The 13,601-nt window shown below is 39.5% G+C and overlaps 1 protein-coding gene across 1 annotated transcript in view; it reads left to right on the top strand.

Moving 5' to 3' along the window:
* Nucleotides 1-10,860, top strand: part of ATP6V1H (ATPase H+ transporting V1 subunit H) — a 52,430-nt gene extending 41,570 nt beyond the window's left edge. Inside the window, exon 14 of the mRNA XM_032125216.1 lies at nucleotides 8,634-10,860. Within this exon, the coding sequence (XP_031981107.1) occupies nucleotides 8,634-8,694 (61 nt within the window). The 3' untranslated portion in view covers nucleotides 8,695-10,860. The remainder of the gene's footprint in view (nucleotides 1-8,633) is intronic.
* Nucleotides 10,861-13,601: the final 2,741 nt, after the last annotated feature.

Here is a 13,601-nt window from a genome sequence, read left to right as displayed (position 1 = left end):
GTGAAAAGTTTCAGAAGATAGTGTCTCTGATAAAAGTCAATATTTTTTAAGAGAACACTTCCTAGCTAGAATGAGACAAGTTAGGCAAAAATCCAATTAGTTGCAGGCATAGTTTATACCTAGTGGAGTGTTCCATCTTTTTATTTGCACATAAATATGTATTCTTGAAAAGCTTCATTCCATATAGGTGTAGGGGCTGTGGTTTTTATTGGGCATGTGCTCTCTGGGATTCACACTGTGCTCATGTTTCTGTCATGAGATCTGTACTCTTTGCAAAATATTTCTAGAGCTTGTATTAGCATGGAAAATATCAGACATTCTGCTCAGTTTGCATTTTCTTTTCTCAAAGAAATTGCTCATTTTCATGAACTATGCTGAAAAACATGTCACCAAAGAAGTAACTATTTGATGATTTACTTCTGGTTAGTGTTCTTTAAAAATTTGATTTCCTGATAGGAAAATTCAGTTTGACACTATTTATATTGGTCATTCTTACATATAAAATTCTTAAGTGTTGTAAGCAACAAAATTCTTTGTGGTAACTAAATCTTCTGATTAAATATAAAACCATTTTCAAACCACATTGCATGGTTTAGTCAAATGGGTTTTTTAAATTCAAGGAATGGCTCTGCGTAAATGTTAGCTCATAGTGCATCTTATATGTGAAAAATGGCTTGTGCTTTGTCTCCCTAATAGAAAGGCACATATTGAATTGGATTTCACAGTCTATTTTCTTTTAAAATCAAATGCTTAAGTAACAGCTGTGTTATAAGAGCTCATTGATCTGCTGTTTCTTCATAGCTTGTATGTGAAGTTGTGAACTGGGAGTCTAGAATAACCCTTTCAAAAGAAATTGAACAAAACTGGGGAAACTGCTGAGGGGAAAGGAGGTTCTTGCAGTGTCTCAGTTTGAAGACTCATGTTAATGCTGCATTTCATGTCATAAGGAGGGCTTTAAACCATGCTATGAGTAATGCTTTCAGTAATCAGGAGATAATCTGTAGATTGTCTATTAATATTATTGCATTCAGCTGAAGACAAGACTCCCTTTGGAAACACAAAGCACTTTTCATGTAATGTTCATAATCCTTCTGTACAACCATTCAGACTGTTTAGTTTTAATGTGCACATCAGAATGCTGAGCATCTCTTTACTGTGAATAATTAAGTGGAAACAATGTCCTAGATTTTGTTTCTCTTAACAGTTGGCTTTCATTCTATTTGTTTGTATGAAGTGGAATCTGTTAAACTAAATATTGAGAATTGCAGAGATCTTTGCAGTATCTCTTCTGTCTTGAGATTCACAGACACATTTATAGGTCAAGGAGATACATGGTGAAAATCACCATTGTTCCACTGAAAAAGATAATTTACAAAAATAGTACTGTCCCTGTCCAGCTCTGTGGGGTCCCGCGTGCCCCCACAGACGCACGGGTGGGTTCAGTGTTACAGTCGGTAGCAGGGAGTCGAGAAGGGCCTTTGCCTGCGTTCCAGCAGGAGCATTCACTGCTGCTACACTGTCAAAGGGTGCAGAGGCAAATAGGAACATGACCCCGAAGCTCAGAGTTTTATCTGGGGGTGGGGAAAAGGCGGGACTAGGGAACGGGGGGGCAATGGGGAAGCCCTGGGGGAGTGACGAGGGGTAGAGGCTGACAGCCAACCAGGGAATCCAAACTGGGGTAGATTCACATAACAGAACAAGCATCCTGGGAGAAGCCTTTTTGGTCACCCTAATATAAAGTGGTTCTTGTGGTACTAGGGACTTGTCTTACTGAGGACTCTCTGTCCCTTTGTTGGGGTTTCAGTTTAGTCTTAGTTTTTTTTTTCTGTTAAAGGAATTTTCTCCCATATGCATGTTGCTAGGGGACAAATAGCTGTACTTAAGAAAGACAAAAAGGGGGGTGGGGTGGGCCTGGCTACTCCTTTGTCTACACCTGGGTGTGGGGTCAGTTCGCTCTGAGCGTCCGGAGAGAAAAGCTGCAGAGAAAGGAGCTGCTGCTTCTTTCTTTTTGGCCGTTCTTTCTTCCTGCTGGAAACAACGCCGGGACCCCAAAAGCCGGTTTCCCTGCCCTGCTGGAGACCGGGCTGTGGCTGCCCTGCCCCGCTGCTGCTTCGAGCTTTTGCTACGCTGTAGCCCTGCTCGCCCTGCCTGCCTGGGCCTCCGTGGGGTTCTCCCATCTGGATACATCTCGCCTGCCACCCGGGATTTGCGTTCGTCCCTGCCGCTCCAGCCTGCCGTTCCAGCCTGCCGTTCCAGCCTGCCGCTCCAGCCTGCTGTTCCTGAGAGCCCGGGATCGGCTGCCCAGGGGTTTGTGAAGCCTTTGTTCCATCCCTTCCCGGGATCCCAGGGCACCGGTGCCGCGTGCTCCCCGAGCTCGCTCCGGAGCGCCCCCTGCAGCCGCGGGGGAACCATCGCACCTGCCCTGCTCACCGGGAGCCGCCAGCGCCCCTGCCGGCTGCGAGCGGAACTGCACCCGAGGGGAAAGGGCCCGACAGCCGAGAAGGCTGGCACTGGGTTTGTGATTGCTGTTACTGCCATAATTGTTGTTGTTTTGTTTGACTGGTTATATACATATATATATATATATATATATATATAGTAAAGAACTGTTATTCCTATTTCCCACATCTTCGCCTAAAGGCCCTTGATTTCAAAATATAATAACTTAGAGGGAAAAGGGGTTATATCTGCCACTTCAAGGGGGGGCTTCTGCCTTCCTTAGCAGACACCTGTCTTTCAAAACCGAGACACCCTTGTAATGTATGTTCACCAGCCACCACAATTAAAATCTTCATTTTGATGCATTAGAGACCCAAACTGTTTGGTTGAAGTGGCTTTGATTCTGTTGTGTACATTTGTTTCTTTGTTTTTGTTGGTGGTTTGTGATGACTTACCTTCAAAACTACTTATGGTAGGCATTGGTATAATAGACACATATTTTATAATCTCTAATACCTTTTTTTTTAGTTGAAATACTTAATAGTGCATTAATCCACTGAGTCAAAGAAGAAAATTGTGTTCAGGAAACTAATGACAAAAGAGAGCAGCAGTTCTCTAGTGGTAGCACTCCAGCTTTGGCAGTCTTCCCAGCCCAGCTCTCTAGGAAGATGTCTCTTTGTTTTTTACTTTACTGCTTTCATAACTGTTCTATTTCTGCTTACTTCTGTGAAGAACATGATAATGAGGAGCATGTAATGTGTATGTATATATTTTAATATATATTATATATATAAAAGTTATATAAAATATGCAGTGGTATAACTTTGGATACAGCAGTAAGACATGCTAATATTACATTTCAGGAACCAAATATTAATACCACTGTGGGTTTGATTTGAGCCTGGCTTATTTTCTTTCCTGGCTTCTGTGACTGTGGCTCTGTGGTGAGGCAAATGCAGCTGTGGTGGCCCCTGTAGAGCTCCACCTGCCTTTCTCACAGCCACCACTGATGTTAATGTGACACTGAAATAACCATGTTCAAGGGAGCTTATTTGTAGAAAGCAATGCACTGCAATTTACTTGAGAGTTAAATGAACAGAAAGTACTGTCTCACCAGAATACCTTGAGTGCCTCGTGAGAAAGGCAGGCATACACAGCTGGAATGGGCTAAAGGGTGGGTATCCCAGCTTTGTCTCCCACTGGATTAGATGGAGACTACACAGATGGTTGCAACCAAGTCTTGGTGTTGCCACTTCATGTGTACAGCACAAAGGTTCCAGGGATGGTTAATCTGTGGCGTGTTACACTTATGAGACAATGTTTTCAAGGGTTAGTTTAGCCTGCTTAGAATTGGGAATACATCAGTTGTGTAATTCAAATACCATTTTTAAAGCCACAATAAATTACTAAAATAGGTCCCTCTCTCTCTCTACAGTCTAATAACTTCTCTCCAGGTTACTAGACCTCTAGCAGAGATTCAACATAAAGCTGGCAAAACTGATCAACTTGTTCAAACTATTCTCTCTGCTGCCTGTCCTGTGAACTTGTTTAACTATTTATCATATCTTTATGATTTTTCTGTAGACAGTGTATGTTGGCAATGTCTTTTGAGTGTGTTGAAGTAAGTGGCAGACTTTTTGCCATACCTTTATTATACTTCTTTCATAATGGGAAGGATTTCTTTAGAACTGACTTTTCAATTTCATTTTCCAAAGAATGGGACTCTTGGCTTATTTTTAGATAGAGAAAATAAAATCAATGTTTTTATTTTGGTTTTTGCCAAAGAAAAGCATTCTGTCTCTTGGGTACCTCAGTCTGCTGAAACAAGCTAGAAATTGCAGATATTCAAGACTATAAAATATTTTTTGATAACTTGGTTCTTCAAGAAATAGGATACAAGAGTTAAATGTTAGAAAAGAAAAAAAATATGAAAATTTTTCACTTCCTTTCTTCTATGCTTCATCTACTTTTCTTCCTTTGCCTGTTAAAAAAGTAATTTTCAGTGTTCTTTAAAGGACAGGCAAATCTGACTGCACTGGAATTGGGAGTATAACACTGGAAGTAGTACCACTTAAGCTTCAAAGCTTGTTTCTTTTAACACATGGCCTCTGGGGATCTGTTGTATGTATCTGATAACCTTCCTTTCTATCACAGACTGTTGTTGACAATGATCTTCTAATATATGGTATATATTAGTATAAAATTTGTAGATAGTGTCTTGTGCCAGTTTGCAATTATCTCCTTATTCCATGCTCGCTGAGTTTAGGGGCTTCCGTGTTGGATCAGTTCCGTGTGCCTTTTCCTAAATAAACTTTAAGCTTTTACTGCAATTATGACATTTAAGTGTATCGCGGCTTCAAGGTGTCAGTGTCTCTCGTGAGAAACAGAACCAATTAAATTAAACAAAATGAAGAAAAATTGGAATAAGAATTTGAGAACAAATGAATTCATGTATTCACCTCTAAGCTTTCTTTTCTTCTTGGAAAAAGTGCTTTGGAAACAGCAGAAAATGTGTGTTTAAAAAGAGACCCAAAAAAAAGGGGAAATTTCTAGTGTGAAAGGAATCTCACTTGGTTATTTCAATAAGAATGAAAAGATTAATTTACAAATGGAAATTACTTATGCTTCACCATCAGACTTTGGAGTGACCAGGAAGGTGAAAATGTGTGGTGTTTCAAGTCTTGTTGATCTGAGCTTTAATTGAGAAATGGAAGATTTTACAGTTAGTCTCAAAAGTGATGTACTGCAGTTGCATGTTTGAAGCTTTTCTGTAGTGCAGAGGTAACTTTTTTTGCTCTTGTAGATTTATACTGTATCAATTGTTTCATGTTCGAATGCTGTTATCTGTAAATGCAAAATTGTTTGCGCTAGCTTCATCTGCTTTTAATAAGGATGGTTTTATGTTGAAGGAAGTGAGAGGATGGCTAAACCTGACCTTTTTATAAAGGCCTTTCTGTTAACAGTGTGAGGAAAATGGTTTAAAATACCTTGTAGTTGTCCAATTCATGGGCTTATAGCTTGCAGTTAAAAAAAAGTAAGTCTAATACCTCATTACTTTCCATTGTAGCGTGCATCACAAACCTCTCAGATGCTATTTTGAATATTTTATTAAATTATTTATTATCTTGGTGATGAGAACCATCCTTTCATCTTACATGCTCATATAGTGCAATGCGTTGAATGCTTGCATTCTTACAGGTGACTTTAATTTTGTGAGGTAAATAGTAATTTTAAAATCCCAGTTTTCACTTCAGATTTAACTAAGTACCAGTCAGCATAAATGAAAAGTCTTAGACCCTTAATTTGTAACAGCATGGGGATGGACACTTATGTCCAACTTAGGAGTGAAGTTTGGAGCTTACAGTGCTTCTTAACCTCCTAATGTGATGAAATACCAATATTTATAAAATATATTTGAATCTTGTCATTCTTTTAGTATGTGTTTTAGCAGAGGGAGAACAGGCTCCTACTTAACATTTTGAAGCAGGTCCAGAGGAGAACTATGAAGATGACTTAGAGGGATGGAACATCTATTCTGTGAGGAAAAGATCTGAGTTGGAGTTGTTAAGCCTGGACAAGAGAAGGCTCTGGGGAGGTGTTAGAGCACCTTACAGTACCTAAAGGAGACCTACAGGAAAGCTGGAGAGGGACTTCTCACAAGGCCAGGGGATGATGTCTGTAAAATAAAACAGGGCTGGTTTATATTAGATACCAGAAAGAAATTATTTCCTGTGAGGGTGGTGAGATGCTGGAAGAGGTTTCCTGGACAAGCTGTGGATGCCCCAATCTTGGGAGTGTTCAAGGCCAGGTTGGATGGGGCTCTGAGCAACCTGGTCTAGCTGAAGGTGTCCCTGCCCATGGCAGAGGGTTCGGAACTAGATGATTTCTAAGGTCCCTTCCAACCCAAACCATTCTATGACTCCATGTTCATCTGATCTGGACCGTGCAAGAACTTGTCCTGGGTTAACCAGTGACATTCAAATGGAAGTGATAAGCAAACAGAAAAGTAACTGATCCTTCTAACAGCTTGTAATGCAAGGTTTTTGCATTTCAGTGTTCCTTGGTGGTGGCTAAAGAGGTGATGGGGTAGGAACACTATGGGATTTTCACTTGAGTTTGCAGCATGAGAATATAGAGATGTAACTGCAGGTACTCATTCAATATAGGGAAATGGGATGAGAACTTTTCCTTGACCACGGACTTAAACCTCACACATACAAAAGGTTTTGTAGGGAAGATACTGTTCTACCTACTGTAGAAGTTGAATATGTCTATGAAGGCACTAAGTACCTACAAAATATGGTACTGCTCTGCCTTCTTGGAGATTTTTGCTGACTACACTACACTCTGGTGGGATTTTTAGAAAGCCTTGGTTATGCATCTGAAACAGTGTAAGCTTTGCAATAGTTGTAGTGTTATGGGTTATGAGCTTGATTGATTTTCCTTCTTCAAAGTAGTGGTGTGGGAATTTCATATTCAGTATGGTTCATCTGTGCTTTAAGAATAGATGATGTTGTGGGTTTGTGATACGATGAGCAGAGCCATTAATGCAACAAGTGTCAATTACTTTCAAGGCTGGATGTCAGAGAAGAAATACTAGAGTCAGTACATGCACATAGGCATGAAACAAATGAAAAAAAAAGACAGCCAAAAACATTGAGGGAGCAGAAAGAGGCTTGGTGAGCATGGAAGCTCTTCCGTAATTGCTGGCTGTGTTTTTGGATGACTGTCAAATTTTGTTTTGGTGGTACAGTTTTGAGTCCTGCCAAACCACAAGAGAGCAGCTCATTTCCTTCTTTGCCGTCAGGAGTCTCTGCTTTGAGTGGTAAACTGCCTGTTATGAGCAAGAGTTGTATCTATTAAGTGGAGCCCAAGCATTAAAATACTGTGATTTTACAGCAACACCTGATGAAGCTGTAAATGAAGGTGCTAAATCATAACATATAGTTCAGTATACAAATTATGTGTTATTTTCTTTGCTAGTGGTGTTTGAAATTAATGTTTTATAGGAATTTTAGCTTTTCTGGATGCTTAATGTTAAAACTGAGAAAAGTGGTGTTGGGTGGTGCTAAACTTCATTGTGCAATAGGAATTGCAATGTGTAAGGAATAACTGTTCAACAGGACACGAAGCTGAAAACTAGGTTTTGAAATGTGCAAAAAACCTGATCTTTTAAATTTATTTTTTTAATAAAGCAAAAGCACATAGTCTTAAGTTAGGTGGGGGTTTTTTGAGACTTCTTTGTGCACATCATTCCTCTGAGATGCTTCTATTGCTTAACCTATGTAGGTTGAAATATCTGTGTAGTGAAAAAGCACAGTACTAAGTGTATGATCAGCAGTAGAAAAAAAAGGCCTACATTTCATGAGTCCTGAAACCTCTTTCACTTGATACAGTGGTACAATTACTGTATTTTCTGTGACAAGCAGCAACCCAGGTACTATTATTAAAGACCTCTTTCAGCTTTTTTTTGTGGTTCTGTGAAGTGTTGATCTTCTTTCACAAGAGAGACTGAAGGATTGAAACATGCAGAGGAACCATGCTGTATTTTTCCATGGAATTTATGTTACCGTTGCTCAGGGCAAGTGCTAGTAATCTGGGGAGTGTTCCAGTGTTGAGAGGAGACAGAGAAACTAAGTGCACTTCAAAGTGCAGGTGAGGAAAACACTAAAGAAAATATTGGTGTACAGTGAGCCTGGATTGATTATCTCTTCATTTTCTCAACTTGAGTATGTAGTTATTTAGTCAGCGTTGGTTTTGCTTGCCTATGGGTTGTATTGCCAGTATGTCATACGTGTTACTTGTGCTCCTGCAGCTGGGTTATGGGAAGGGATGCTTTTAAATGTTTTGCCACAGCTTCTAAAATATGTATTCAACAAGCAAAATCTGTGTGCTTCATGGCTGTTCTGTATCCATTGTGAGGGCTTCTAAATGTTCCCATTGGGCTCTTCCCTTTTTCTAGACAGCTTTGTTGATGTTTGATTTGTACTTTATTTTCATAGGGCAGATGATGGATATCTAAAGCTCAGCTACTGTCATTGTCACTCCAGTTGACTATTGACTGTAGACATTATTTGAAGGATTAATTCTGAACTTAAAGCTTTCCTCTTCTTTGTCAACTTGGTAATTCCCACCATTATCCTGTTCCCCACTCTCCAGAACATTTCTCAATCTAATTTTTTGTTGTGTTCCAGGGAATACCTTGGGAAGCAGTTGCAGTCAGAACAACCTCAAACGGCCACCGCACGGAGCTAAACACTTCTGTCCGTTCATGCAGTTCATGCTTACAACTGCAGTACGTTTGTCTTAAAATTAATACAGAGGAAATCCTGAAATCACTTGTTCTTTGTCTGCTATGGGTGCATGAACATTTCAACTTTCCTCTAGTGTTGTTGGCTTACTAAAAATTTGCTTGTTGAACTAGTTCTGCTGATTATGCCTATTAGCTTCTTGTTCTGTTCTGAATGTATATGAAGAAATGTGGCTAATATATTGCATTTGTTTTATGTATTTATTCTCATAATAAAGAATATTATTAAAGGATATCCCTTCCATAATGGATATTATAATTAGCCTAGAAAAATTGTTCTCTTCTTTTAGTGGGTTATCGGTGTTGTCACTTTCCAAGGAAAGCAAGTAGTCCCCTTATGTCTCAGACAAATTAATAAAGCTTTGACTTAGTGTTTCATAAGAAGTGCAATAGCCTAAGAAATACTGATTATCAGCAGTAAAATATATACCAAGTCTCAAAATAGTGTTAAAATTGTGTATAAAAACAAATGTATGGGTGGGTTTTTGCGGGGGTAGGGTAATTGTCTTGTTAGAAACTACATTAAAAAGATCTGGAAATGAGAAGAGGAAAAGAAAATGAACGCTCCTCCATCAGTGAAAACATACACTCAAGGTTATTAGTCCAGCTGTATAACACCAGTGTTAAGGCTGTAGATCAGAGATCAAGTTGAGTGCAGGTTTTTTTTTTTTTTAAATGTGCACTAACTGCTGAACTTGGAATTTCATGGAGGTTTTGGTTATTGAAAATACTTGTAAATGTTAGGGTTCTGGTTTCATTCTAAAATCGATTGTATTTCTTTTATATTAAGCCAGATAATTTGGCTATCAATATTTTCTGTGTTTTGTAGCTTCTGACAGTATAAGATATGTAATCATCAATAAATCTAAGATGATCTTGGTTCAGCATATGAAAGCAGTTTTGTTGCATAGATAGAAGCCTGGCTCCAGGCACTTACAACACCAAGCAGTTAATATTCTTGTGATTCATTATTAGAATTAAAAGAAAAAAAAAAGAGTGAACATAACTCAATCCTTAATCTTGCCAGCAGTCATTTGAGGTGCAAGTCTCTGAGGAAACTTAGAGTACTTTGTCATCAAGTGAAAAGACAAATTGGGAAAACTTTCCTTATCCAGCCTGAATTTTCGTTATATGTAATTAAAATTTGACCACTGTTGCAATGGAGAGAGAAGAGAGTTAGACGACTACAGGTTGATGATTTCTTGGTCTGCTTAATTAAAATTGGATTGTGTAGCTTAATGACTTTTGCTTACTTTTGCATATAGAAGGCAAAGGCTTTGATATTGCAGTCAGTATCATGAGGAGAGATGCTGAAGCCTGAAAAGAATTAACCCTCACTCTAACTAAAGTCAGTTTATCTGAGTAGATCTTAACTCAGCGCTGCATATTCCCACAGTGATGGAGGATACTGGTGGTGTGGGAAGCAGCTGGAAGAACAAGGGTGCACCTACATTGCCCTTCTTATCTTGGGTCAGTTGAAAGTTCTTGAAATGTATCTGAGTCCTCACTGCATTTTACACTTCAATTTACATTGCATGGTGGTGTCCATGCATGCATGGGGTTCTTCTCCAACAAAGCTAAAGCTCAGGATGTACATCCTGCGTGTCTAGGCTACGTGGCAAGTGTTCCATCTACTGGACCATTTACAGTTTTCTTTGAAGTATGGCCTTTAGAAATGCATGCAGAGTGGAAGCTGGATTCTTAGCACCAAGTGTCTTGCTCTACAAGTCAGCTTTTCATGTCACACTTGTCGATGTAAGCAGGGCCTAAGACTGCTGTAAATGATTGGTCCTTTGGTTACAGCTGTATTGTTGGGTCCAAGAACTGTGATGTGGCATTAATGGGGAAGGATCCCAGCTTCAAAACCAAGTGTGTTGTTTCCTTTTCCAATGGGAACACTAAAGTACTGCTTGGTAAGGAGATCTGGGGTTGAAGTGTAGGAGTAAACACAATGAATGCTACCACTGGCAACTGCTTCAATTTCTGGAGGAGCTAGAAATAACCACAATTTGTATTGTGAAACAAAATTGCTTACAGTTGTTGTCCTGAAACATCTGAGTATTATTTCCATGGATTATACAAATAAATTCTCCTCTCCTGCTTTGCTAGTATTAGCCTGTGCATAATTTAATTCTTCATCATGTGGTCTGTTTCTAAGCTGTGTGATACCTGGCATTCTCTGACATTTAGTTACCTCCTTCTGTCCAACAGCTTTCTAATTAAAGGAATGGTCCTGATGTTTTACTTATATCCCTGTATGTTGTTGATGCCCTGGTGCCCTTGATACCTGAAAGCCTGAAAGCCCTGAGCTTTCCAGCTGCCAATGGTAACATTCGGGTGGCTCACAGGTTGGATCTGAGTGAGTTCCTGCCAACGATTGTATCTAAAGAAGCCTGGAAACCTGCAGGGGCGGGTGTTACGGTGAACATTGCTGTGCAGCCAGTAATTTGGACTGAAGTTGCCAGAGCTGAGATTTCTGCAGGGGTTGGAGTGCTCATGGTGTCCTAGAGGTGCTGGGGAATCTTGGCATAGCAGGGAGCAGCAGAGCAGTTTCCAGATGCAGGTTCTTCATCTCCCACCCCATGGCTGGCCTATACTTGTTGGTAGTGAAAGGCCTTAATCCACAGTCCCAGCAGAGAAAAGAGGACAGAGCTGTTGAGCTCTTAACCTTTGGAATCAGGAAAATCAACCAAAAGTTTTTGTTGAATTTTAACTAATGCACAAAACTTTCTTGTCTCACAAGTTTAGCTTAGCGTTAGCTTTTGCTACCGGGCGTTGTTTTTACTATTCCCCTGTTCGCATTGCTCGCTTTACTCACTCAGCCTCATTCTCCCAAAATCTAGCATGGTACAGGCAGGCAGATGCCATGGTGGCAGATTGGGTGCTTCAAGGCTGTGTGATGACAGTGTGGGCAGAGCTCAGTGTTAGGAAGAGAAGTGTGTGCCAGCAGCTTCCTTTGTTCCCTCTGGTGACATGAAGATTTAGAGATGGCTGGAGATGACCTGCCATGGACCAAATGACTAACTTGCTCCTAAAGTGAGGAGATACAGCCACCATCTTCCAAATTAGGGTAATCAGTCTTCTCTTTATGAAATTCACCATTTCCCTAACTTTTGATTTCACTCTTAAGTTTCACCCAACAATAAATGGAATTTAATTTTCCTGTAATTAAGGTAACAGAGCCTTTGAAATCCTTATATAAACTGACAATTTTAAGTTTTGCCTTTGAGATTCCTTTCACTTTCCTGGTTAAATTATTTTCTTTGCACTTTGGTCTGAAATCTGAATGGGAAATGAATTTGAGTACGTTTTTAAGATACAGCAACTGTGAAAAGAATTTAAACCTGTAACAATTCTGTGTAGGAGGGATGCATGATGAAGTACTGACACTTAGAAGGCAGGAAAATGCCTTTAATCATGTGCTTACTGGATGTTTATTATTCCCATAAGCTGTTTGAGATCTTAAGGGCTGCAGTCAGATGAAGAGGAGGCCAGATTTTGCTCTTGGCCAGTGTGAGATACTCTGCTGGAAACAAACTGGGGCTGAGCAGGAGATGGGCTGCCCAGGCCCTGGGTGTACCACACTGCCTCACACCTCTCTTCATTATCTCATCTGAGCTTCAAAAATACCTTTGGGCACCTGCATGAACAAATGAAGATGATCAGTAATTTCTAATACTTACTGCTGGGTCAATATTTTTTCAAGAATATGACATGCTGGTTTTAGTCCAGTAAGTGACAAGGACTCAGAAGGAAATTGGTTGACCCATCTCTGTACAAAAGCTTTTGGTTTTCCCTTTGTCAGCTTCTGCAGAATAGTTGGGAGTTGTCTTTGAACCACATGTTGTCAGAGCTGAGAGGAGAGCTCATGCTCTCATTATGACCAGGTATGTTATTAATTGTATTTGTTTTCTCTTAGACTCCAAAATTATTATTAAAAAATCTGAACTGCTGTTAAGATTTTCAAATGGCCAAGGGTATCATCATTCAAATAGCACAGAAAGCAGCAGCAACCTGTCTTGCAAATATTAGGTACTGCATTTAGGGAGTTACTTCAGAAGTCTTTACCTTGACGTGTGTGTATTTCATTGGCAGCTGGTTCTGAGATGCATGAGACACTGCTAAACACAAATTGTGCTAAAAACAATGTGCCAGTATCCTTTGTTTCAGAATGTTTTTCATGACCTGCCCCATGGCCTTACTGATGCTTTTAACCTAAATTACTGTGTAGGAAGGAGCCTAATAAATAAAAAAAAAAAATAAAAGGAATAATGACTGATTGTTTTGCAGTGTTTTGTTTCTGTTTCTTGGTTATATCCAAGATAATTTCTCTACTACGGGAAAGTAATTTTAATTTGAGGCAAGACTGGGAAAAGAAAACAAAAAATCTGTCTTCATATAAAAGTGGACAGAAAGGCTATATACATATATATATATATTTATATATATATATATATAGACTTGATAATATCACAGATTTTCCCAGAAGTGCACGTTTTCCCCCTCTGTGTGAAAACTAAATCTGCAAAAGGGAAAAGTTAAATTTTTCGTGAGTCAGCTTTGGTGCCCTTCTGGGCATATTCATAATATAATTTTTTCAAGGCTCTTCAGTTTGCCACATCTGCATTCTGTGCAGAGACAAACTGTCAAGTTGAAAATAACTCAGTGTCATTCATTAACTATTTTTAAAAGGCTGCATGTATCCAGCTCTGCCAAGAAAGGGCAAAGAAATTGGACAACTGATTTCGGTTAAAACCAATCGATCTGGAAATCACAGAACTGCTACAATATCAGACTATTTTATAGGAAGAAAACGTAACAAATTGTGGACTTAAAGGTCATCATTCTCTAG

Source organism: Corvus moneduloides, chromosome 1 (assembly GCF_009650955.1).
Source record: "Corvus moneduloides isolate bCorMon1 chromosome 1, bCorMon1.pri, whole genome shotgun sequence".
Lineage (NCBI taxonomy): Eukaryota > Metazoa > Chordata > Aves > Passeriformes > Corvidae > Corvus > Corvus moneduloides.
This window is presented reverse-complemented; position numbering and strand designations above follow the sequence as displayed.